This window comes from Acinonyx jubatus, chromosome B3, assembly GCF_027475565.1.
Source record: "Acinonyx jubatus isolate Ajub_Pintada_27869175 chromosome B3, VMU_Ajub_asm_v1.0, whole genome shotgun sequence".
Classification (NCBI taxonomy): Eukaryota; Metazoa; Chordata; class Mammalia; order Carnivora; family Felidae; genus Acinonyx; species Acinonyx jubatus.
In genome coordinates this window covers 44,272,037-44,298,224 of record NC_069386.1, presented here as the reverse complement: position 1 = coordinate 44,298,224, position 26,188 = coordinate 44,272,037, and the positions used below count along the sequence as shown (strand labels likewise).

General features: G+C 35.8%; 1 protein-coding gene across 5 annotated transcripts; it reads right to left on the bottom strand.

The window, feature by feature from the left end:
- Positions 1–115: 115 nt before the first annotated feature.
- On the bottom strand, positions 116–25,938 carry BNIP2 (BCL2 interacting protein 2). 5 transcript variants are annotated; one of them, XM_015070904.3, is made up of 11 exons: positions 25,741–25,936; positions 17,769–17,875; positions 16,414–16,481; positions 15,732–15,899; positions 13,902–14,078; positions 11,031–11,133; positions 9,723–9,854; positions 8,469–8,555; positions 8,238–8,336; positions 7,462–7,497; positions 116–4,796 (listed from the first exon to the last, which is right to left on the bottom strand). In XM_015070904.3, exons 2-11 carry the CDS (start codon positions 17,816–17,818, stop codon positions 4,745–4,747), a joined length of 972 nt encoding a protein of 323 aa, XP_014926390.3. In that variant the 5' UTR covers positions 17,819–17,875; positions 25,741–25,936; the 3' UTR covers positions 116–4,744. The 5 variants fall into 5 exon arrangements, with proteins under 5 accessions (XP_014926390.3, XP_053079925.1, XP_053079924.1 ...); XM_053223950.1 differs by lacking the exon at positions 8,469–8,555 and having other exon boundaries at positions 25,741–25,938; XM_053223949.1 differs by lacking the exon at positions 7,462–7,497.
- Positions 25,939–26,188: the final 250 nt, after the last annotated feature.

The window sequence follows — 26,188 nt, the reverse complement described above, 5'->3', positions numbered from 1 at the left end:
ACTACATAAAGAGAAACAAAAGTTCTGTAACTACTGAAAGGCTTACAAGATAAAAACTCAGTGTAACAATTTAGTAACGTAAGACAAAATATGTGATAAAAATGAGTCAAAAACAAACTTTACAATTAATTTATTTAAATTCATTAACGTTGCAAAAGTATCATGTGCAACAAATCAGGACACAAGTTATTGTATTCCTAGTAAGTCAGAGAAAAATAAAATATTACATCTCCTTAGTAAATCAAGACCAACTCTTTCCTTTCTTACAGGGATCACATCAACATCTTCCACACACAGTCATCAGAACTAAATTTCTCACACTGTAAAATGACAGCACCAGCCAAGGCAACATATTTTGAATAGTGAAACGATCACAGCACATTGTGTCTACATGGCAACAACGTGAACTTACATTAAGAAAAATATTTGAATTTTTGGAATTCGTATCAAAGTGTGTAGGTGACTAACTCTAAATTGTGTTCCACGTGAACAGTGTCCAATCGGCTGTGCAAGACAGTAGCCCTGAACACCTCCAATATTTACTAGTTAGGTTTATGTAAATGAACAGTTTAAGGGGCATAACTTAAAAAGTCTGTATACAAAAAGTGCAGTGGAGCAGCAGAGTAGTATTATTTTCCAAGTTCCTCCTTAGCCATACTGATTGTGAAAACACACAGATTTCAAAATGTAAATGTTTTAACCTCTCTTATAAGGTCACATAAGACTCAGACAGCTATCCGAAGCAAACAGTTTAATATTCTTTATCAATCTGAAAGCATTAAACCTTTGATTTTCATTACGTGTGTAAGTGCTTTATGTGAACTTTTCATAGAGTTTTTAAAGTAAATCTCAAAACATAAGAAATTAAGTAGATCTAGCAGACATAGTTGAAACAAAATAACTGTTCTGTTCAAATTTTAGAGTCACTCCTGGTGTTTATTAACACATTATCTTATTTTCAAGTACTATTTAGAACTTTGAAGGAAAGTTACGTTACAGGGACTCACCTCAGATCTAACTCTAATTCATTCAGAATCTTGGGTGGCGGAAGAGGGAGTGAAAGGCTCCCCAGGTAATTCTTCAGTACTATTAGAACACTGCATAGATGGTCTCCACTGCCCTTACCAGCTGACCTTCTCATGTGAATGTAAATTCGTAATGCTTTCTCCCAGCAACTCAACTCCTCCAATTCCTGGTCCCTGCGACAAGATAAACTCTAACGGAACAGGTGGTCTAATTAATAAGCACATTAACTCCTCTATTCCTTTCTTTTGAGGTCTGTGATCCGGTTCTCAAATATCTAAATAGGATGGGAAAAAAATAAGCATGAAAACAAGATGGGACGGATTAGCAAATCTATTTTCAGCCTATCTTCTCCCTTCTGATTGAGCAACGTTACTAATTTTCCATATATAACATGGGGAAAAGGAGGACAAAGCAACTGTCACCTTATATATACCTTTACCAATCTCATCAGGAAACTGGCCCGTTCTATCCGATAATATCCTAATGCTAATTTACCTGTTAACTGAAGAAATCTAAAAAAGCCACTTCCGCACTAAATCAAACACTTCGAGATTCCCTGAGCACTCACATAAAAACTGCCAAATAGTGGTGCTATATAGTCCTCTACAAGAAGTCTCTATCAAAAAGCAGATCCCTTACCTTTTTAAATTCTGAAATTGCAGTCGAACAAATTCTAGCTACTGACATATACTCGTCAATCAGCAAATTTCAGTACTCACTGCAAGCTACTAAATAGCGACGTCCACTTTCAAAGACTACATTAACGTTTACCAATCTTAGAAAACATAAAAAATAACCTAGTCCTAAACTTTAATCTGAGCACTGTTACTGCTGACCCTCTCTGTTCCAACTTGTTTCTGTATGAAGAGACAAAGCAGAGGAAAATATAAATTCTCATTATAGGTGTTACCAGTCTTTGCCTCCTTCACTTCCAGTCGTCTTACTCACATGTTCCGTGTGAAACCTGCAGGTTTTCCTGTTGGATGCAAGAAAGCCTACTGCATGGTGCCAAGAGCTGCCACACACACTATTTCCCTTTACAGACACATTCAGTGACATCTGAGAGAACCCCTTTATAGTTTTCTCTTCCTTCCTTGTTTCGTTATTTTCCTTTCAAACTACCCTGCTAGGGCTTACCTAGAATCATATTCCACCACCAAGCTCCGCCCAAGGTAAAGGCTATTAAGCTTAAACTGTGAGGTCAATATACCATCTTTCCTTGGTGCTACCTAGGAATATGATCCAGCAGAACACAACCAAATTACTTTATACAAGAAACTTTTGACTAAGAGGCATTCAGAGCCCAAGTACAACAAAATATACTGACAAAAATCAAATTAAACCAGTTAAGTTAGATCCATGACCTTAGGAGAAACATGAAATATTACAATTATATGTACTTTCACTTCAATCAGTAATGGAAAATTAAAATTGAATGATATGGGGGAAATGTCACACAAAGACAAACGATTAACAACAAAGTTAGTAAATGCTTCTCCTCCAACCTACCAGTTATGATCTTAAGCCTTAGGGTTATGAGACATTTATTATGGGGCACATCTCTATACCAGATTCCATTAAGGTGCAGGTTAGAGCAGGTGTGTTTTACTCTAGCGATTCACGGCACATCCCTTTCGTTATATCCCAAGTGTTAACACTGTTCCCTCTGAATTTTAATGTTCTAATGGATGACGGGCTAGTTGTACTTCAAAAAATATTTAAGAAAATGCACCACTTTTGCAACAAGCTGTATCTGTAGTTAGGAACAATGCTTGCAAAAGCAAAAGTGAACAAACACATGAACTGTTGAAACTGAAAAACTGTTAATGTGGAGGAAAACCACCTACTTAAAAAGCTCAGCAAACTGTGAGCAGGGTAAAGACTTTTATAGATGAAAGACTACTTAAAGAGCTCTACAAATACATACCCTAATCACAATTAAATTCCACAATCGTTTATCTATAATTCTCATATGGTTAAATTCAGAAGGAATGGCTAATTTGTTATTGTTAGTTTGCTTTTTCAACACAAGACGTTCCTAAGGTTTGAGCAAGCAATAATGGTTTTGGCTTTACTTGCCAGAATGACGTTAGTTTAGGATCTGCCTACAGCTGCTGGATCCAAGTTAAGTCAGAAGGCTGCTGAGGAACATCTCATCCTGGGAATCCTCCAGGATTAGACTTAGGTTTAGCATGTCAAGTTTATAACTGAGAAGGACAAAAAGTAAAGGAAAATTCTCTTTGTAATACAAACTTTATATTAAAAATGGCAATGGTGAAAGCCACATGTATGTTCAGTCTGACAGAATAAAGCCTAAAAGCTTAGCCCTCCTTTGCTCCAATTTTGCTACTCTAGGACACTCTTTAATAAATTGCCTCACAGGAAGGCCCAGAGTGTGGCAGTACCCTCAAATTTGGAGGATACCAAGTTTTCCAAATGAGTCACACAAGTGTATGACACTATATTAGACGAACCTACTGTTTTAGGATGATTCTGCGGGCAATTAAGTTCTGTTCGAGCACCTAAGGACAATGTATTTTAATATAGTGTCAAGGTACTTACCAAATTAAACAAAAAGTTAATATAAATGTGTCATCCAAAACAGCATAATGCAGTGATGCTCTAAGACTTACAAAATAACTTAGTTTTACAGTACTGTCAACATGATTCAAAAGAAAATGTGAATACACACAATATCTGACTAGGTCAAACACTTACCATAAAGTTTAAATAACTGATAAAGTATTTTGGTAAAGTGCCCACATTGAGAGCAGTTAAAAAAGCAGCCCCTATTTTCTACAGAAAAATAGTGACAGTGAAGAACTCATCACATTCTCTGAATACTACACTGCACTCACAAATTCTGGAGAGTGATACCCTGGACACACAGCTTATTTCACATTAGTGAACAAATCTAAAATTTTTATAATAAAGTTCTGACTTTGGGCCAGAAGATAAAATGTCCCATATATACATATATTACAAATCCCAATTCTTAGCCTCTGAAGTTTAGTTCTAAAAATGGCTTTTTGACTTGTCTTTAAAGTTTAAAAAGGAAACAGTGTGCAATACATTTGTATTTGCGTTTCTGAATTAAACGGTATTTATTAAATGAGAAAAAAGCCTAGGATAGTATACATCTACTTAGATTATGAACATGACCTTTGGGTGTTCATGAGAACCAGTTTAACTGTCCCTCATCTTATGAGCAACTTTACTCTGTAAGTTACCCAGGAAATGTATCTAACCATCTACAAAAACAGAAATTCGAACATGCACTTTACAAATCATGATCTCATTTACCTGCACATTCTTCCACAAGACAGGTATACATTAAAAAATATTGCTCAGAAACATAAAAATATATATTATCTCTTTCCTTTACCATTTAGGCATATAAATATTTTACTGAAGAAGATGTATCATTCAACAAACAAATGCAAAAACTGCTTTTATATAAAGTGTGGTTCTCTGCTATTTAGCAATATAAAATATAAAATGAGTACAATATAATTAGCTAATAAAGAGCTAAATTCAAGAGATTTGCAAACCAATACAGCAGTGAACAGTCCCTTTTACAAAAGTCCATTAAGGAAGAATCAAGTCAATTTTGTAACAGGTTACATAAAAATCAGGGCCAATAAATGCATTATAAATGCAAAAAAGAGCACTGCTTCATCAGCACATTCTTCAGTCTTGTCTGGACTAGATGCCAAACTTACTGTTCACTTTTCGGTTCATCCTGTTTTCCATTAAGCTCTTGATCAACTCTGGTTAATGAAAAACAATATAGATAATAAGACACTAGCAAGTGAACAGTTTTCTTTTAAAAATTGTGACTACTTTTAGCATAGAATATTATTCTGTTAAAAACAAAGCTTTGCAAAGAAGCAGACATAGTAAAAAGGTTACCAGACATTTCCCCAACCATGAAAGGTAATTTTTAAAGACAAGAGGACACTGGCAAGAAATGTGACTGTTGTTTCCTCAAAGACTATAATATACTTTACGTACAAATGCCCATAAACTTTACTATAAGTTCAAACTATAACAAGTATATTAAAATCTTGGAGCCATAGCATGGCTGGGGGAGGGATGTAAGTGATGAGAAAGTGGCAGGAAAAACTCCCTCAAAAATGATTTTGTTAACCGAAATATTAAAATGATACCAATCCCACCACTTGATCAATGTTTTTAAATTCAGTGATAAAAATGCACATTTATAGAAATCAGAATTATTGTCTAAAATTTACTAGTACACTTAGAATATAAATGCCTTTCACTTATTTTGATAGTAAGAAGCCATCGAATTTAATAATCAGAAATATCCAGAGGTGGTTAAAAATCTGCCTCGATTAGTAGTGTGTTGCACAGAGATCATATCAAAATTTAGGCAAGTGGAGATTAGAATTATGTAATTACCACACAATTATAAACAACCCTTTAAAGAAGATAATGTACCACAGTCTATTATATTTGTACTAGTTGGAATTACTGATGGAGGGGAGTTTAAAACAATTTGATATATAAAGATACTTTTCATTACTATGTTTACATTACTATGATCATCACCACTCATTACTAGGATCACCTGAACATTAGTAAATGAGCCCGAAAAGTCTTGGTCTGTGGTAAAGCCAGATTAACAACATTTAAAAACATTTTTTTTTTTTTTTAAATATGCTGGTACCAAAAATTTGAAAGGTACATATTCTTGGTAAGGCTTGCAGTATACAACCAATCTTTTCAAAATCTGAAATATCCTTAAGAACGAATTTCACAATTACTTTACTTTTAAACTACATCCAAACATGTTAACAACTGTTATCTCTCCCTGGCCATACTTGGCACTGAGGAACTGTTTGGAAGAAACATCTACAACATTTAAAATTCTTATACTTCCACACTCAGTTTTGAAACCCCATTATTACCAGTACTCATCATAGGGATTTCACCTTAAATAAGCTCCTCCTCATACAGCCTCTGTGAAATGTCTTAAAATATGCTCCTTTATCTTTAAAACTTTAATGTTACCATTTTCAAGCTGACAAGAATTTATTATTTTTTAAGAGTAAAAAAACTTTGTACAAAAAAATAAGGAAGTGCCTGAAAGATACATGTAATGATTCTATCAAGGTTAAACAGAAGTTTTTAAAAGAGAAAACAAACAAACAAACAAGAAAAAAAAACAAGATAAAATAGTACTGGTAGGTTATCAAAAAATATATTTAAATAAAAAGTATAGTTCTACTATTTTTCTGATGCTTAAATTCTAGGTAACTGAATACTAAGAACTTTGTAAAAAGGCCCAGCAGATTTTATCAGCAAAGGTAATTCATTTTGAAATCCATGAAGCAACTGGCTTCAGTATACAATTACAGATTATATTTTTAATTTCAGTTATCTGTCTGGCAAATGTACACTAGTGCCTAGAAAAAAAAATTAGCAAGATCTAAAATTACTGTTCACACCTCTATGTTCAAATGTTTGTTAAACTGTTAAGTGTCATATAAAAATGTAAAGCTATGATTCCGTCACAAGGTCAATGGAATTCTTGGTCATCAACAGAGTCAAAATGTCCTCAAAGTTAAGAATGTTTCAGTTCCTTATAACTCGTTCCTTAGAATGGTCAAAGTGATAACTACATACAAATTTCTCACCCTAACTCTTAAGACACTTAGTATTAAGACAGTTTTGCTCATATGTCATTATTTTTTAAAAATCCATTAACAAGTTACCTCCAAATTCTACACTGTTCTAAATTAGTATATAAAATGGTAATTATTTTATACCCTTGCCTTTCATGTTCTATGCCAAGATATTAAGAGCTAATAGTTTGTTATGCTCAAAGCAGAAGTATTCAAAATTAAAGATGGAAAGCAGAGTATTTAACTATTAAATGGTATACTGAATTTTAGGTATTTTATTGTATGTAGGATTTGACTGGTTAGCAGGCCATTTATAAGCATACAGGGAAATCAATGTTGGTTAGCCAAAGAATATGTACACTGCAAATATAATCATAAACCCCAGGGAAATAAATTGATTCCTTAAATACATATATTTATCAAAACCACTAGACATGTAAAGAATATGGTGAAACAGATAAAGTCTTAGAGGTAATTGGTTTTTCAAATAGTATTCTTAGCAATTTCTCTGGTTTTGTCATCAGTATATGTATACCAAAAAGGAGTGAAGAGGGGCTGTGGCCTTTAATTCCTAATTGGCATTATACATGGTGTTAAAACAGGGTGAATCCAAGCCATATTCAGCATCAGGAATTTTAGATTCACTCTGTACTTGGATTCTGGGGTATGTTTATATTTACAGATGCTATTATCTTTGTCTACAAGCTAACCAACCAATAAGGAAGAGTTAGTCTGTGCAATGCAAATGGACTAGTCTAGATGCAACCCAGTCGAGGTGTGCATATACCTTTTTTGTTTCTTTTTTAACTTTTCTTCTTCATACCTTGGTAGGGAAGAGTTATTTTAGTAAATATACATGTTATGAAGAGGAACAAAAACTCGAAAAAAAGGCACTGACAATAAACTCACATAAGACTGCAGGCAAAACCAAAAATACTTAATACACTGTGGAGAAAGTCAAAACTGACCTAAGAAATCTGGCTTTGACACATTAAATGGACTAAACCTCAGATTAGCAAAACAAAAAACTTTTTTCTACATGACAGCAGTGTGATACCCAAGTATTTATGTTAATAGCCTTCTACCAAATCCTTATAAAAGTTATAGAGAAGTGAATGTGGTAAACAGAATATATTCCAGCCACTGGAATGTACCAAGGTTAGGCTGATAAAAACAATACTGTATTTCTCCAGTGACAGGATTATTCAATGCCACGATGAATTTACTCAAATTTGGACAGCAGCATGTTCCAAGTCTGCAGAACGTTCTTTAGTACTGACCAGTGAAGAAATCAATTCTTAAGATTGCAAAGTCTTTAAAAATGAGAATTAATCACAATCAGAAAAATACTTCCTACTTCTTCAACTGACAGCCTGAAGAAAATGGTGACTAATGGAGAAGGTGTTGGAAAATGGCTTCTTTCCCTTTTCCTTCTTTACAAAAACAAGAGCAGTTACAAAATATTTATAATACAGGAAAAAGAGTGTGTATTGAAAAATATTTACCTGTTGCATATCAAAATATAAAAATCCAATATAATTAAAGAAATAAAACAAAACATACTGTTTTATGCATTCTGGTATGCCAACATATTCCATGGGGACAAGTTCCGCTAGTTCTGCCAAATTAAAGACGTATCTAATTTTTTGGCTGAATTTTGAGCTATGGAAGAAAATAAAAATAATTACCTCAATATTCTCACCAACAGAACTGACAAATTCATGCAAGGAGTTTGTGTTTTTGTTTCTAGTTTTGTTTTTTTTTTTTTAAAGTCAATGGCTCTCAGAAAATTACCTAATAAAGGGTCTTGTAACAGCTAGAAGTGTTCTGATAAACCATGAGGGATGTACAATGATTAGTGATTTTAGATTTTTCCGTAACCTGGAGTTAAAAAAAAAAGAAAAAGAAATAAAAATTTAAAAGCTCTACAAATTCTACTGCTGGAAGAAAAGGTAAGACATCAGTACGTATGTACAACTTTATACAAAAAAAACCCCTCATCCATAAGTTCATTTAGATGGGATATTCTTAAAGACAAGAAAATGCACTCTTGAATTCTGATGGTCACTCCTACTACTGAGATGAACTTTACTCCACTTGGCTAAATTTATGTCCATCCACAGTATAGCCTGTCATTAAATGTCTCCTAGATATATTCACTTTAGGATTGTGTCAACCAGGGGTAGAGGTCAATATGGAATACAGAGGTAAACTGTTTTCATTTTTCAGGAGAGGAGGGAACTGGTACTCATTTCTTTGACACTATGAAAGGCACTGTGCAAGCAGAAAGCTGGACGTGAAGATCACCATAGGAACAGGAAATGTAAATAAGATCTAACACATTCTTATGGGGTGTAAAACTCCCCCCTAAGAATTAAAGGCATTATCCTGGATGACTTATAATGACCAAATAAAGCCTGTTTTATTAATGCATATTTCACACTTAAATAAAGTGATCATTAGCATTTTTTTTTTTTATCATAAAAACTAGCTCCTGCCATGTTTAGGTATTTAGAGAAATCTATTAATGAGTCTGAGTTCATTAAATTAGTTCAAATTCGCTACAGTCAAATCAAACCAATTGTAGAATCAAAGGTCCTTCCATTCACATGGATAACTAACTCCTAGGAGAACACACTTCTGGAGCTCACTCCAGAGGAAGATTATAGGTGAGCTTCTTCAAAACCATAAAACATGCTAAGCACTATGAGTTAAACAAAATTCACAATATATTAAAATAGGAAATGTACTAAGTTTTCCATCCTTTCCCAAAATGTAAATTACAGGAAAATGTTCAGTGTGGTATAAATAAGGAGAAATAAAGAACTATTTTATAGGTTTGTTTTAAGGAATTATTCTTTGTAAAACAGATCAAAACTCATTTCCTTCAGGATATTCTAAGATACTACATTGAGAAAATAGAAATGTGTTATGAAATTAACCAATGTAATTTATGGTGTCTTTAAGTGGCAAGAGGAAATAAAATTTAACCTAATAAATCTAATCTAAAAATTATTCAGACTAGCTTTCAATGTGTATTTACAATACCTTCTATCAATTTGCTGATAGCATTTCCTGAGCCATCCCAGACTGGGCATTTTTCTTCGAGTTGTAGCACCATTTAAATAAACTATCATGTAGTTTTCTGCTACTAACAGCTCCAAAGTGCCAATAACATACCTATAAAAACAAATTAAGTTTAAGCCTTAAATATTGCTTTACACTACCAAACTCAATTATCCAAATTATAGAATGTCCTTCCCTTCTCTTAAATGACGGCAAAGCCAATTAAAATTCTAAAATTCCATTGGTTGGGGGGGGTGCCAGGGTGGCTCAGTTGGTTGGGGATCCCACTCAGGCCAGGATCCCAGGGTCATGGGATTGCCCTGCATCAGAGGAACCTGCTTGAGATTCTCTCTCTCTCTCTCTCTCTCTCTCTCTCTCTCTCATTCTCTCTGTGCCCCCCTTACAGAAGCACACTTCCTCTCTCTCTCTCTCTCTAAAAAACAAAAAAAGTTTTAAAATTGCACTAGTCGGTGTTATGATTATATACAAAAAAGAGTTATCTTTTAGAAATACATATTTAAGTGTTTATAGATGAAATGACATGATTTCTGGGATTTCCTCCAAAGTTATACAATGGGGAGAGCATAAATTTTGGGGAGGTATAAACTGTTAACTATGGAACTGGGTGATTCATACACAAAGATTCAATATACTTCTTTCTGCCTTTGTATATGTTTGAAATTTTCCACAATAAGTTTTTTAAGTTCATATAGTTTGAGAGAGAGTGTGTGTGTGCACAAGAGAGAGGGACACAGAGGGAGAAAGAGAATCCTAAGGAGGCTCCACGCTGTCAGCGCAGAGCCTGAAGCAGGGCTTAATCTCACGGTTCACGAGATCAAGACCTGAGCTGAGATCAAGAGTCGGACACTTGACCAACTGAGCCACTCCGGCACCCCTCCACAGTAAGAGTTTTAAAAACAGCACTAACTTAAGAAACAAAACGATTCTGGAGAAATATAACAGAACTTAGTTCAGTTACATTTGGCTTCTTGGGAATAAATGCAGTTTAGTCATATGATTTTGAGATCAAAGCAATTTCTTTACACTTAATGTATCCTCAAATATAAATAATAAAGAAGCTGGAACAGATCATCTGAAATATCCCCTCTGGTTTTAAACTGACAATTTTTCTGCTGAGTTGGAAAACAAATAGTTGCATAATGCCAAAGAATAAGGACTTAACCAGGATGGGGATATTTATAATCTTTTTCCAGTTAAAGTTCACCTTCTTGAAATGGAGATCTAATTAACCCAATATTCTTCCAAATATTTTTGTGAGGATACACTTACTTAAAGAGATTGTCCATCAGGTATCGATAGTTGGGTTGACCACTTTCAGGCATAAAACATACAGCAAACACAACAATGGCATTTAATCCATCGCCATAATATCCTGGAAAAGAAATCAAAGAAAATCGCTAGCATGATTTTACTTTTTCAGAGGAAATCTGTACAGTTGACAGGTTATAGTGATTCACTTTCCACAAGTTTTTGGATCAAAAATCCTGGTTTCTTATTTAATCTTAAATAGTCTTAGAAAGATGTTTAAATCCCCTCTTCTCAAAACAAGTGCAATAAAATCTCAAGAGGAAAGGGTGGGCATAAAACCAGAAACCCAATTAAAATAGCATAATCAGAAAGCCAGACTTATTTTAGTAAATAGACAAATGTGATATAATCCAAGCAACATAATACAAAAACATCTGCAATAAAACAATCTTAAGCAATTTATGGTTAAAGTGGGTGCTTCTCAAAAAATAGTTTCACACTCAACAATACCTAGCATTTTGTGGATTTTAGAGAGGATTAAAAACTAAGAAAAGATTACATCTCTGACAATTCTAACAGAAGAAAAAGTGTTAAAATGTGTATGTTTATTAAAATGTGTATGTTTATTATAATCTCTAGATATTAAGCTGTATCCAGTAACAAATAGTTTTGCTTTAACTTTCATTTCTATTGTTTACAAACACACGCTGAAAAGGTTTAAACATTTCAAGTACCTTAGCATCTTCAATATCTTTCTTAATCTCAGCCACAAAACACATTGTGATAATTCAGTAGGATAAAATGGCCCTAATTATTTTCCCCTAATCCAAATAAAGCACTATTTCTGAAAGATATTAGGTTTAAACCATAAGGCAGGTCTCACAACTTGTTTCCCATGAACCAGCTGAATTAATGCAAGTCTGTGGACTTCCTGATCCAGATTATCCTGTTTTCTTCATCTGAATAAGATTAAATTAGGTGGAATAATGTAACTGCAAATATTCAAGTGATTTGTTTTCAGATGAATGAAGACTATAGAAATAAGGAAGGGAATGCATTTGGTAGAGAGTAAATTAAGTAGAAATGACTTTACATAAAAAAACCCAATCTGCTTAACCTGTGTGGTCCCTTTCCTGCATTAGGATTTCAGGTAATATGACATGTTCTAGAGAGCGACTTGCATTTTTTTTTTTAATGTTTATTTTTGAGAGAGAGAGAGAGAGAGAGAGAGAGAGAGACAGAGAGACAGAGACAGAGCACAAGCAGGGGTGGGCAGAGAGAAAGGGAGACACAGAATCCGAAGCAGGCGCCAGCTTCTGAGCTGTCAGCACAGGGCACGACATGGGGCTCAAACTCATGAACCGTGAGATCATGACCTGAACCAAAGTCAGATGCTCAACAGACTGAGCCACACAGATGCCCCAGGAGTGAATTGCATTTTGACTACCATTAACATTCTGGCACTATTTACAGCGTGTAAGTAAACTTCAGTACATGGCACAGATGGATAGAAGTTATAATTGTACTTCCAAAGCTTTTCCTATTTGACTTGTGATTTCTTAAGGATCAAAGCCTTATATTTTTGGATATTCCACAAATATGCAAAGTTGGTGCTCCGTAAGAATGTGGAATGAATTAGTTCTGTACTTTATGGTAAAGCTACAGGATTTGTTTAGGGCTTTAAGTAACACCAGGTTTTACTTACACAACAAAAAGACTAGTACAAGAATGTTCACAGCAGTTTTAATCATAATAGCCCCAACTGGAAACAACTCACATAGCCATCAAAGGAAAAGTGAATAAGCCAATTGTGGTCAAACCACACAATGAATAACACACAATTAGCAATAACAAGGAATGAACAATAGACACGTGCAACAATATGGATGAATCTCCAGAATATGCTGAGCAAAAGAAGCAGACACAAGAGTGTATACTGTATGATTCTAGTTACATGAAATTCTAGAACAGGAAATGTCATGGGGACAGACATTAGAATAGTGGTTACTGGGGAGGGGGTATTCATTGGGAAGGAGTATGAGAGAATTTGGGGGGCAATGAGAAGTTCTATCTGTCTAGAGGTGTAGGTGATATGGGGATACATGGTTACATGGGCATTTGTCAAAACTCACTGAATCTTACATTTCAGATTAGAGCACTTTTAAGTGAAAAAGTCAGAAAGAAGAAAAACAAATACTGTATGGTATCACTTATATGTGGAATCTAAAAAAGCCAAACTTAGAGACTAGAATGGTGGTTACCAGGGACTAGGGGGAAAGAGGAGATGTTGGTCAAAGGGTACAAACTTCCAGTAATATGATGAATAAGTTCTAGGGATCTAACGTGCAGCATAGTGACTACAGTTAATAATACCCTATTATGTACTCGGAAGTTGCTAAGAGAGCAGATCATACATCTTTTTCTTACAAAAAAGAAATGGTAATCACTATGCAATATGTATTGTATCAGATCAACACATTTTACACCTTAAACTTACACGATGTTATGTGTCAATTATAGATATCTCATGAAGCTGAGACCAAAAAAAAAAAAAGAAATTTGCAAATGCTACAAAAAAGGATTACAGCATTTCACTGTATATAAATTACAAACAGATAAAAAGATGAGAAAGTCTCAATTTTGGGGGGGTGTCTAGGAAGAGAGTGGGAGGAAAACAGTTTTTGCTGTACACTCTTGTACCTTTTGAACATACTGTGTGCGTCTACTAATGATTTTTAAATGTGGTTTTATCCTTCTACTTCAAACCTGTTATATTTCTAACATGACATAAAAATTACCAGTTACAATTTTTAACTCAAGGGAGAGCTTCTTTAAGCTTTTACATTTCTGATATTGCACTAAAAAATATGAACACTCTTTGATCGCTCTTACCTCCGTGGCTGATAACTTTTTTATAGGGTTCAATTGCCTTCATATCAACCCTGTGGTCCTGTTCTCCAATTCTGAACATACGCCAGCGTCGTCCATCTTCTTTTTCCTCTGCTGCTGTGTATTCGGTAATTGAGCCTTTCCTAATAATTTCAGTAGTTTTGGGCTTTGGAAGATCATCTGTCAAAATAAAAGGTTTTTGAATCACAAATTGTTACTTATAAATAACAAATAAAAATAAAATTGCATGTTAACCACTTTACTATCTAATTAGACTGTTCAGAGAATTTTTCATTATACCTTCTGTGGAATTTTTAAGTGTTTCTTCTATAATAGAGGAAAAGGCTTCTTGCTCTTCGTATGAGGCCATTTTATGCTTTTGGAAAACATGGTTAACTCTTTTTGTATTGCTTAATTCAGAAAGCACCTAATCACAGTGCAGTGTATATTCATGAGTCCAAAAAAGATAATTCACACAACCATCAAAATCTTAGCATACTGGCCTTACAATACTGTTCTAGATTCTATTTACAACATTGTTCTTGGTAGTTACCACTATAGGTTATTTACAGTAACTAGCTGAGAGCAAACTGGTTTTTGTTATTGAGCACATAAATTACTCCCCAAACATTGTAATACCAGATAGAAAGTGGTTAACTAGTCAATGATTATTTCTCATTTGATCAATTTTATTAAGCATATATTTACTGAAAAAATTCTGACGTGTACATGCAAAAGTCTATTTTGAATTGACATTAGCCAAAGCAGAAGCACCAATGATTAGGTGTAATTTATATTTCAAGATTGCATTTGAGTGGATTTTAAATGAAGAAATGATTTTCAAAATTTTAGTATCATAGTCCTTACCAAAAGATGGGGGAGGGGGAACCTACTGCATGTTAGTTGTTTGTTTCCAAGATAAAGCTGTTAACGGAAAATATCCTTCCAGGAAATGACTACAGCAGCATTAAAGAAAGAAGAGACAAAACACATAGGCAGAAAACTATTTCAGTATCTTTTAAAAAAACTGCTATAACTGGACTGCTTAGTGAACCAGTAAAACAGGGAAGAAAAAAGGAACAAAGATACAGCATATCAAGGATCTTACTACTCTTCACTTCAGATAAGACACATAGTGCCGAACACTGCTTTGAAATGAAAATCATTCTAAGGATGAAACCCACAAACAACTATATAAAGATACTGTACACAGCAATTATGTCATTAAAGAAAGCATCCAAAGCAACAGACATGCCAACTCCTTTGAATTCTAAATAACTAATAATCAGGAATATAAAGTTTGCAAGACTAAGAGTATACATAATTCAAGCTGGTTGTTTATACAGTGTAGGCAAACCTAATTAAAAAAAACTCCCTTCAAAGCTCCCTCTCTGCAAATCCTTAATTACTTGTAGCATATTCCCTAAATTACATGTCTCTTCAAAGCTTTTCTTGCTTAGATTATTGACTGAATAAAAGAACATGCCATAATTATCAAGCGATATTTTGGAAGCAACATGAGAAAATATAACTTTACAATACTGGGCAATTAAGAAAAAAAAAATTAAGCCACCTGTGTAATCTACTAAAAACAGTTTTGAAACATAAGAATATTCAGCGTTAGCAGTACTTCACATCTTAGTAACAAATACAGTAGGAACTTTAAAGAATAACATATTTCAACAAAATCCCTTCGTCATTGATTTTGGGTTCATGCTCAAGTTTTAAGTTTTTCCAATTATCCTAATACGAAACTGCTACTCAAAAAACACATATGCATACAGAGACAAACATTTATTAATAAAAGTTAGATAAAAACAATGAAGCATTTACCTTCCCACTCAAATTCATTACTGTTCTCTGATGGCGTGTCTAAGCCATCTAAGTCAATCTCTCCACTTTCATCCAAATCATCTGACAGCACAGAGCCATCACTAGGATCCAGGGTCAGGCTAATGTCTGGGGCCATGAGTTTCTTTCTCACCTTATTTCCATTAAGTTCTAGTGAGCATGGAACAGGTAAAAGAAAAAAAAAGGTGAAAAATAGATTAGAAGGATTGTTTACATGCTCAAGTTGAGTAAGAGAAAAATTTTAATCACTTCATTCTTGAGGAAAATTAACATTAATCAGACACAATCCCAAAGCATTAATTTACGAACTTTGGATTTTGATCATTATTGTTTCTACATCATGGCAAGATGACATACTCCAACAAGGATATATCTTTTTAAATAACAGAGGCAGATCTTACAACCAACTCTTACTACTAAAAATGAACTCCTCTCAACTTTTTATTGTAGAAATTTCCAAAAACCAAGGGTAGGTCTTTGGAAAGTTATAATTTCCAGAGCATTCCAAACACGCTTTCTTAAACATTCAACTCATTCTTTGGCTCCCTATAATAGAACAAAAAGTGAGTATATATATATATATTTTTTTTGCTTGACAAAGAAATGTGTTAAAAAATAGCACAAAGCCTATCATTTCATTGAAACCAAAATGTCAAGTTCTTACCAGGCTGGCTCTCTGGTCCAGTTACAGCTAATATATCTGCTTCCATACTATCATCCTCTGGTAAAGGTCTAGAAGACACAGACATAATTTTTATTTCACAAATTAAAAAAATGTTTTTGAAGTTAAAAGAACTATTAAAAATATAGAACCAATTATGTGGAAAACTGAATAGAGTGGTTTCTTAAGCTTCAGTAATTTACAAACCACTTTTAAAGAAAATTTCAGACTGTTGGAGATGACTTACATATTTAAATAAATAACACATAAAAGTAGATACAAATTCCTTATCTAATTCCTCTTGAATACAACTATAAAACAATTCTAAAAATTATAAACAACCTAAAAAATATATAATTCAAACGCAGGAATTTAATGTGATATATGATACAATGGGTAATGAAGGTAAATTGTCCCTCACATGGGAGGATGGTGATGATGGCGACATTCTTTTGAGCTTAGTATTTCTACATTACTATTATCCCCATGTGTTATGCAATGGCTTGGTATTCCCACCAGCTGTCCTTATTCCCACTGCTAAGGGACCTTTCTATGCACTGGGATGGTCTTCTAACCAGGAAGGTATGGAAGCATCATTTACATAGAAGATCTGCCTCTGCCCTTTTTCTCTTAACCCAGCTGGTGTCAATACCATTGTAAACACAAATGCAAACATATCAAGGTAGCTAGCTAGATGATCTAAAAAAAAAACAACCTTATTTATTTAATAAATTTTTTCTTAAAATAGAAACACAAAATTTAATAATTCTTACAGACATTTAAAGACTCCCTTCTCCCAGGAACCCCTTAGACTCTAAGAAATACCACATTAAAGCATTTTTTTTATAATAACAAAAATTTTGAAATTTAAATCTTGAAAACAAAAATGAAAGATTATAGAAAATCACATATATTTAGTTGGAATATAAGATATAAGAGAATTCATCTAACTGTTGGACGGGAACTCTCATTTTCTAGTATCAAATGAATACCTTTCAATACTGGGCTGTTTCTTCTTCTTTTTTTTTTTTTTTTTAATGTGTATTTACTTTTGAGAGAGAGACAGAGAGAGAGAGAACACGAGCATGAGATGTGGAGGGGCAGAGAGAGAGGGAGACACAGAATCTGAAGCAGGCTCCAGGCTCTTAGCTGTCAGCACAGAGCATGACACAGGGCTTGAACCCACGAACTGCAAGGTTATGATCTGAGCCAAAGTCGGATACTTAACCGACTGAGCCACCCAGGTGCCCCTCAATACTGGGCTTCTTTAAGAAACTCAATATTCATTTAGTAAGTGACATGTCAATAAAGAGATTTTGAAGTTTTGTTTTAAATTTTCTTTTAAAAGTATTGCTCACATTGGAAAATCTTCATCTTGCCATTCTTCCTTAAGTTCCACACCTTCCATCCTCAGCTTAGATTCAATATCAACTACAAGCTCCTGATAATCCAGAGAGCCAATGTCCTGTGAAAAGAGAAAAATTTATAACAACATATCTTCCATTTTATTTTTTAACCGCTTAAAAGGCATAATAATCTTGTACCTTAGTTCACACCTCCACCCTGGTTGTGAAATCAATTTACTGGGTTTCAACTACCATTAAAAAAAAAAAAAAAAAAAAAAGAATGAGAATGAAGAACGGTGTGTGTGTGTATATATATCCACACACATATATACATATATATACATATATACATATATGTATACACATATGTATATATGTATATGTATACAAATATGTATATGTATACACATATACATATATACATATATATGTGTGTGGACATATATACATATATATATATATTCTAGCAAAGTAAGTGCTATTTGTAGTAAGGGTATTGTGCAGTGAAAATATTCGTTTTCAGTTACATATATGCATGTGTATCCCAGGCTGTGATTTAAAATTTATTAAATATTTTGACCTATGCAGAAAAATTATGCAATTTTAGGGGGAAGGCACAATGAATAAAAAGTAAATATATTCTCTACTCTAGACCCATAATTTTCTGTCATGTGGATGGAGGTTGATTCTAGAAATCGACAGTAAATCGCATTTACATTCATGATGGCACTAAAGCCAAGTGATATGTGTGCTGTATTTTTTTTTAACTGAGGTATAATTAACATTTTTGAATTGAAGTACAATAAACATGTGTGCTGTTTTCTATATTTCCTCCCGTATAGTTTCAATGCCATAATTCTGGAGGTATTTAAAGAAGGCTATTTAGTAATTATCCAGTAAATTAATTTTGATTTGCCCCATATCTACACTAAACTTTTCTCATACAGTTCAGCATAAGTTTTCAGACACTTAGTGAATATTTCTATTGATGCATCTACATGTGTTAACCTAGGCCATTAAATTTTAGTTTGTCTGAGGAAGGGTGTGGGGCCAACATCCTTATTTTACAAAGTGAAGAACCTAGAGATTGGTTTCGTTGATGGAATAAGAAACAGAGGTTTAAGTATATTATTTAAGAAGTCATAAAGATCAACTGGTTAATGAGTGCAACAAAAAACTGACAACTTTAGGGGGAAGAGGTGTAAGTGAGTATTCAGTTGAATTACATTAGACCAAGTCAATAGATGACTAAAGGTATTTTTTGAAAAAAGTAATAAAACATGTATTTCTTAAGAGATAGGAAGTATCACTAGAAGTATTAAAAACAAAGCAAAAAGCGGTTGGCCCCAGTAGAAGAAAGAGGGTGAGATGGGGAGAATGACTGATGCATTTCATAGTAAATCCTAAACTATTTGACTTTTAAAATCATGTATATATAACTTTTAAAAATACTTATCAAATAAAACAAAAGGTGACAGTCATTCACATTCACTTCAATTAGTCTTCTAAAACAACATGGAAGGATCTCAAGGATAAAATGCTAAGTAAAGTGTCAGTCAGAGAAAGACACATACGTGGACAAATACATCATATGTGGAATTTAAGAAACAAAACAAATGAACGAAATAAAAAGAGAGAAACAAAAAACTCCGAGTCTTAAAAATAGAGAACTGGTGGGGAGGTGGGTGAGGGATGGGTGAAAGAGGTGAAGGGGATTAAGGGTACACTCATCATGATGAGCACTGAGTCATGTACAGAGTTGTTCAATCACTCTACTATACAACTGAAACTGATATAATTCCAGTTAATTATACTGGAATAAAGAAAGAAAGAAAGAAAGAAAACAAAGACATGGTTATGGTTTATGGTTGCTTCATGTGCTGTCATTACAACAGTCAAAAGATGTACAAAGCTGGGGGTGCCTGGGTGGCTCAGTCAGTTAAGCGGCCGCCTTCGGCTCAGGTCATGATCTCGCGGTCCGTGAGTTCAAGCCCCGCGTCGGGCTCTGTGCTGACAGCTCAGAGCCTGGAGCCTGTTTCCAATTCTGTGTCTCCCTCTCTCTCTGCCCCTTCCCCGTTCATGCTCTGTCTCTCTCTGTCTCAAAAATAAATGAACGTTAAAAAAAAAAAAAAAAAAAAAAGATGTACAAAGCCGTACAGAAAAAGCACTGTGTTCCAGAACAACAATAAAATTAGGCAATTTTCTGAAGTGTTAGATTTCACATGGCAAACTAAATTTATATCTCTGCCAAGTTTGAATTCATACCTCTGCTCAAAGAAAGGTTTCACACATTCTCAAAAGGTTTAAATTTTCGAGGACACGCTTTCAAGTACAGAAAAAATGGCAAATGTTATCTTTTCCTCACTAACATATTTGCTTGGAAAACTCAGTATTTCTATATAGGAGTAAGGGATTTTTAACTCTTTGGGAAAACAATGAGCGAGGCAATGTTGAGTAGAGAAGAAAATAAACAGAAAAGGGATACCTCCCTTACCAATCTCTTCTATTTAAGACACAGAACTAGTGTAAAAGACCCCAAAATTATGGTCAACAAGCCCAAATACTTAATGCTTATTGCCCTAGAAACTGATGCTCAAGAAGACTGAAACACTCTGTTAATACAGGTTTAAAACTGTCTCTTTCAAATTCTTAATTTTTTAAATTAATCTTTTTAATTTACGTCCAAATTAGTTAGCATATAGTTCAAATTTTTAATTTTTAAAATTTTAATTTACTCCTCAATGTTTTCTCAAGTCTTTTATAATCACATTAAAGTGAACTAATATACTTCCTAAATTCAATAATCAGAAAAAGTTTCCATTATTTTGTCTCGCCTTTTTGCCAGGTGTTGGAAAAATACCAGGATGTTCTTGGTGTCTTTTTCAAATATCCCACATACTCAGAAAAATATTTAATATCTCAAAAACAAAAGCAGAGACTGAAAGTGCTATCACTATATTCCCAACACCTAGCACAATGCCTGGCACATAAGCCTGTAAATATCAGTTACATGAATAAATACTTAATTGTAGGTATGACACTGGATAGCAAGCCTTTGTGTTGCTCTACCCCTTAGGCTTATTTTTCTTATTAAACTATGTAAGTAGGCTTTCTGTTGTTTTACTGCCCAAAAAGTGTAGTGAAAATATTTAGGGCAATCCACATCCATGCAATTATCAATTTCTGTTGGTAAAATTATTCCTCATTTGTAAGAGAAAATATGTAACCAGTGAAATTCGATAAGACAAACCCTGTCCTTTCGAGCCTCTACCACAGGAACCAGTCTATCACTTGAAAAGAACTTCTCTACCCAATATAGAGCCTGAGTCCTTCAGATATCTCAGCTGATTCATTCAATTTGTACTTCAAAATCATGAAGTACATGATGTTAATACACACAGCACATGGACATGGATATTTACTTTGGGGATAATTATTTAAGCTAGTTAAACAGAACCTAGGAGGAGAGATAAAGATAGATTCACTCTTGACCATTCCATCACGAATTTTAGGGAGAAAATACACTAGGTAGATAAAAAGTTTAAACAATTGAGAGAATATTGTTCTTGGAACCACTTAATCATCAGCAGCTGTAAGAACAGGAAACAAACAAGAAAGGAGCAATATAAGCACAACCACTTTGAAGGAAATCAGGACATTGCTGACTCACAAGTTAACTGTGCCTGTTTCCCACTTTTTGTTCATAGATTTAGCAAATTAGAATGGGGAAATAACACTTTAAGATGCCATGTGTTAAAATAACCTAATGCAACAGGAATAACTTGATTTCTGAACAGACTTGTGGTACCGGGAGGACATCATAACTTGTGCCAGTTATCAGTGGAAGTCATAGAGATAAATTCACAACAGTTGCTGACCTCAATGAGGTTAAAAATCAAGGAGAATGTATTTCCTCCTGACAGTCTCTGGAGGGAGGTGTGGTGGTAAATTCAACCGAAATGAAGAAGGGGTTTCCCTATGCAACTCAAGACTGAAAACATTAAAAGCAAAAATTAAGTATTAAGGGGCGCCTGGGTAGCTCAGTCGGTTAAACGTCCGACTTCAGCTCAGGTCACGATGTCACGGTCTGTGAGTTTGAGTCCCGGGTCGGGCTCTGTGCTGTCAGTTCACAGCCTGGAGCCTGCTTCAGATTCTGTTGTGTCCCCCTATCTCTGCCCCTCCCCCACTCACGCTCTGTCTCTCAAAAAATGAATAAACGTTAAAAAAACTAAAAAAAAAAATTTAGTATTAGAATCGTATTTACAACCGTCTTGAGTTATAAATTATAATCTTACATGACAACTTTACTATTATGTAGTGTAACAGTTCTGCTGGAATAGGTGCTAGTAACCACCATCTACAGTTGCAGAAGGAAATGCCCAGGCAAGCCTTTCACTTCCCCATTTAAACGAAAAGGCTTCATTCTAAATATTTATGTTCACTTTGCCCTGTAAGGTTGGCAACACTGGTAGCACTATAGGAAAACACTTTAGGCCAACTTATATGTTTACAAAGATCACCAAAACACCTACAGAAAAATCTTATATGCTTGTCACTACTTGAGAGCAGGATCATGCAGGGGTTTTTAAGAATGAAATGACACCATGATCTGTCACCTTACACCTATTAGAATGGCCATTCTCGATTCAACAAGAAATAGCAAGTGCTGGCAAGGGTGTGGAGAAAAAGAAGCCCTTGTGCACTGCTGGTAGGATTGTGAATTGGTGCAGCCACTGTGGAAAACAGTATGGAGGTTCCTCAAAAAATTAAAAATAGAAACACCATATGACCCGGAAATTCCACTTCTGGGTATCTATCTGAAGGAAACAAAACCACCATCTCAAAAAGATACATGCAGCCTCATGTTCACTGCAGCATTATTTACAATAGTGAAAGTAGAGAGGCAACCTATGTTTTCATCCATGAATGAATGGTAAAGGAACTGTGGCATATATATATAGAATGGGATATTATTCAGCCATAAAAAGAATGAAATCTTGACAGTCGGGACAAATGGATAGACCTTGAGGGTATTATGCTATGTAAGATAAGTCAGACAGAGAAAGAAAAACACTATATGGTCTCACTTAACTTATATGTGGAATCTTAAGACACATACACTTATATGTGGAATCTTAAAACACACAAAAAACGCACACACACACACACACACACACACACACACACCAAGTTCTTAGATGCACAGAACATTGGTTGCCAGAAGGAGGGGGGTTGAAGGAGTGGGCAAAATGGGTGAAGGGGGTCAAAAGGTACAAACTTCCAGTTATGAAATAAATCCTACAGATGTAACGTACAGCATAGTGTATTACAGATCTGAAAGATGCTAAGAAAATAATTCTTAAAAGTTTTTATCACAAGATAAAAATTTATAACAATATGTGGCAATGAATGTTAAATACACTCACTGTGGTGATCATTTCCCAATATATAAAAATATCAAATCATTATTGTATGTACACCTCAAGCCAATATGATGTTATATGCCAACTGTACCTCAATTTAAAAAAAGAGTAAAATGAGATACTCTGTCAAAAATGTTAACACAAAATTCAAGAAAAATTACAATGGTCTGACTCTTCTCAAAATTGTGGAAATAAAGCAAAGAATAATTATGTCACCTATAAACAGTACTTTTAAAAAAAGTTCTTAATGTTCATTTATTTCAGAGAGAGAGACGGAGCGTGAGCAGGGGAGGGGTAGAAAGAGACACAGAATCCGAAGAGAGCTCCAGGATCTGAGCTGTCAGCACAAAGCCTGACATGGGGCTTGAACTCAAGAGCCGTGAGATCATGACCTGAGCTGAAGTTAGAGGCTTAACCGACTGAGCCACCACCCAGGCGCCCCTAAACAGTACTTTTATTATCAGTATGCAGAACATACTGGAGATGCTCTAAGGCCTTTACAGAGATTACAGTATAATACTGATCTCCTTATTGTAGTTATAAATATATTTAAAAATTTTTTTTAATTATTTATTTTTCAGAGAGAGAGAGAGAGCGCGCGCGCGAGGGAGGGGCAGAAAGAGAGGGAGACAGAGAATCTCAAGCAGGCTCTGCACTGTCAGGTCAGAGCCCGACAAGGGGCCGGAACCCACGAGTTGTGAGATCATGACCTGAACCAAAACCAAGAGTCAGACGCTTAATCGCTTAATCGACGGAGCCATCCAGGAGCCCCTGTAGTTACAAATATTGGTTGTAATATAAAATTATAATTTTGAGGGCCGCCTAGGTGGCTCAGTCGGTTCAGTGGCCAACTCTTGATTTCGGCTCAGGTCATGATCTCCAGGTTCAGAAGACTGAGCACAGTATCAGCGTGGAGCCCTCTTGGGATTCTCTCTCCCTCTCTCTCTGTCCCTCCCCCACTTGCAGTTTCCCTCTCTCAAAATAAATAAATAAACCTTTAAAAAACGATAATTTTGGAATATTACTATCATCACATTATACTAGTAATCTGCTTTACACCATGTAAGCTTAATAAGACATCTTTCCATCTACTGTTAGCCAAGGTTAATTTTTCAGAACTGGCTATATATACTTCCTTTTTTAGATGCCTTCCTGCATCCCTGATCTTACCAGCATTTCTCCAGATGGAATCTGGAGAACTACTTGCCTTTTCACATTTACTAACCACTTGCACATTCATCATCCCATATGTTCCAATCAACAACTTCTGCGAAGAATAAAACATTGGTGTTATTATCACCATTTTCTTCTTATATGTGAGGCAAACGACACTACATCCCGGTTCCCAGATTAACCCGTAGACTATTACAGCACACTGTCTCCAGTTCACCATCAACTTTATACAGAATAAGCCTGCAATGCCAGATCTGGTTACATTTAACCTCAAAGGTCGTCTAACGCTTAAAGACTACAACAGCACTGACTTATGATGGTCTAGTTCAAGTTTCATGTTTGCAGAAGTGGACCTGTCATACTTCCTGTATAACCCCAACAACGTTAGGTGGCAATTGAGGAGATTAGAAAGATTTAAGAAGAGTGTGGAGAAAATGTAAAATGACAGGAACTAAGTAAAAGATGTACAAGATCATCAAGAAGATAGTACAAAAGGTAACTAAATTGGGTAACTTCAGTTACCAACCTTATCCGTTTACAAGTTGCAGAAATTCTTACACAATTTTAGAGAAAGGATGTTTAATTGAAAAAAAGTTAAGTAATTATGCATTAAGACAAACAGAGATCCTAATCAAAAAAGGTGAGGACGAAAAAAGCAACACTAAAATGCAACCACACACTTCAGCGAACTATAAGGCACTATGATTACCAGGATGAACAGGGCAAAAGCTGTGCTCTCAAAGAGCTCCAGGAACAGGCAGACAAGGTAAGTTTCAAAGCAACATAACAGACCCAAATAAATTCCTAATTTAACGTGAGCAGATCTAGTTGATCTCAAGGTGCATCAGCTACACCCAGGAAACCCAAACCATTAAGCAAAAGGCAAAGTCTGAATTCACGCAGGAATTCGTCTTTTCACAGAGGAAGGTCTACTAAAGCTTTCATTACAAATGCCGCTTCCGCGTCTACTCCCCGAGAGTATGAGGCACATCAGAAGTCCAAGTTTCTTTGTTCTGCACCAGGACTGACGCTGATCCTAAATACGGGACCAAAGGGGCCAGGTGACCGCACCCCGACTAGGGTGTGTGCAGGGGGAGCGGAAAAGGGGCAAGTTCTCTCCTGAGAACAACAGCACAAACGGCAGACGGGTGGCGGGGGGCGAGCAAGGATGGCAAAGGCAAGCAGGAGCCGAGCCAAGGGCGGGGGCCTAAGCTGGGTGGGGATCCGGGAAGCACCTCCCGGGCAGGTTCCAAGGCGCCCCCTACACCGGATAACTCTCTGGGTTTCCTCTCTCGGGCTGTCCAGGGGACACGCGCCCCTCAGACATCCGCCCCAGGCCTGCTTCCAGCCCAGGCCCGCCGTGCCTAGTCTTCCCGGGCCGCACTCACCCCGGAGGACGCCTTGGCCCCCTCGTCTTCTTCGCCCCTCCAGGCCGGCGACGCGGGGCTGACGGCCAGGTCGCAAGAGATAGCGCCGAGAGGAGCCCGCTCCCCTCGGACGGCAGCGGAGACCCTGGCCCAGTCGCCTGGCTACAGCTGCAGCGGCAGCAGCTGACCCGGATGCAGAGAGCTGCCCCGGCGGAAGTGGTAGTATCCTGACCTTCTTCAGGCGAAGGCGTGGCGTCTTCTCTAAGCCGAGCAGGCCTTGCCCCCACCCCCTCGGCCGTCGCGGACGAACGCCTGCGCAGGCGTCCTCCGGGAGCCCTGTATTCCAGCAGATCTGGCGGCGCTTACTCGCGTGATGGCGAGACTGGGTGCTCGAGTCGCAGAGAGCCCTTTTTACACTCTTTACTTTGGCTTTATTGATCATTACAATACATTTGTAGCATAAAATGGA

Coding starts and splice junctions, on each gene's coding strand:
- BNIP2 (XM_015070904.3), bottom strand. CDS start 17,818: ATGGAAGGTGTGGAACTTAAGGAAGAATGGCAAGATGAAGATTTTCCA. Junction 15,900..16,413: donor TGGACCAGAGAGCCAGCCTG/GTAAGAACTTGA, acceptor CATGCTCACTAG/AACTTAATGGAAATAAGGTG. Junction 8,556..9,722: donor TATCAGCAAATTGATAGAAG/GTATTGTAAATA, acceptor TTTTAACTCCAG/GTTACGGAAAAATCTAAAAT.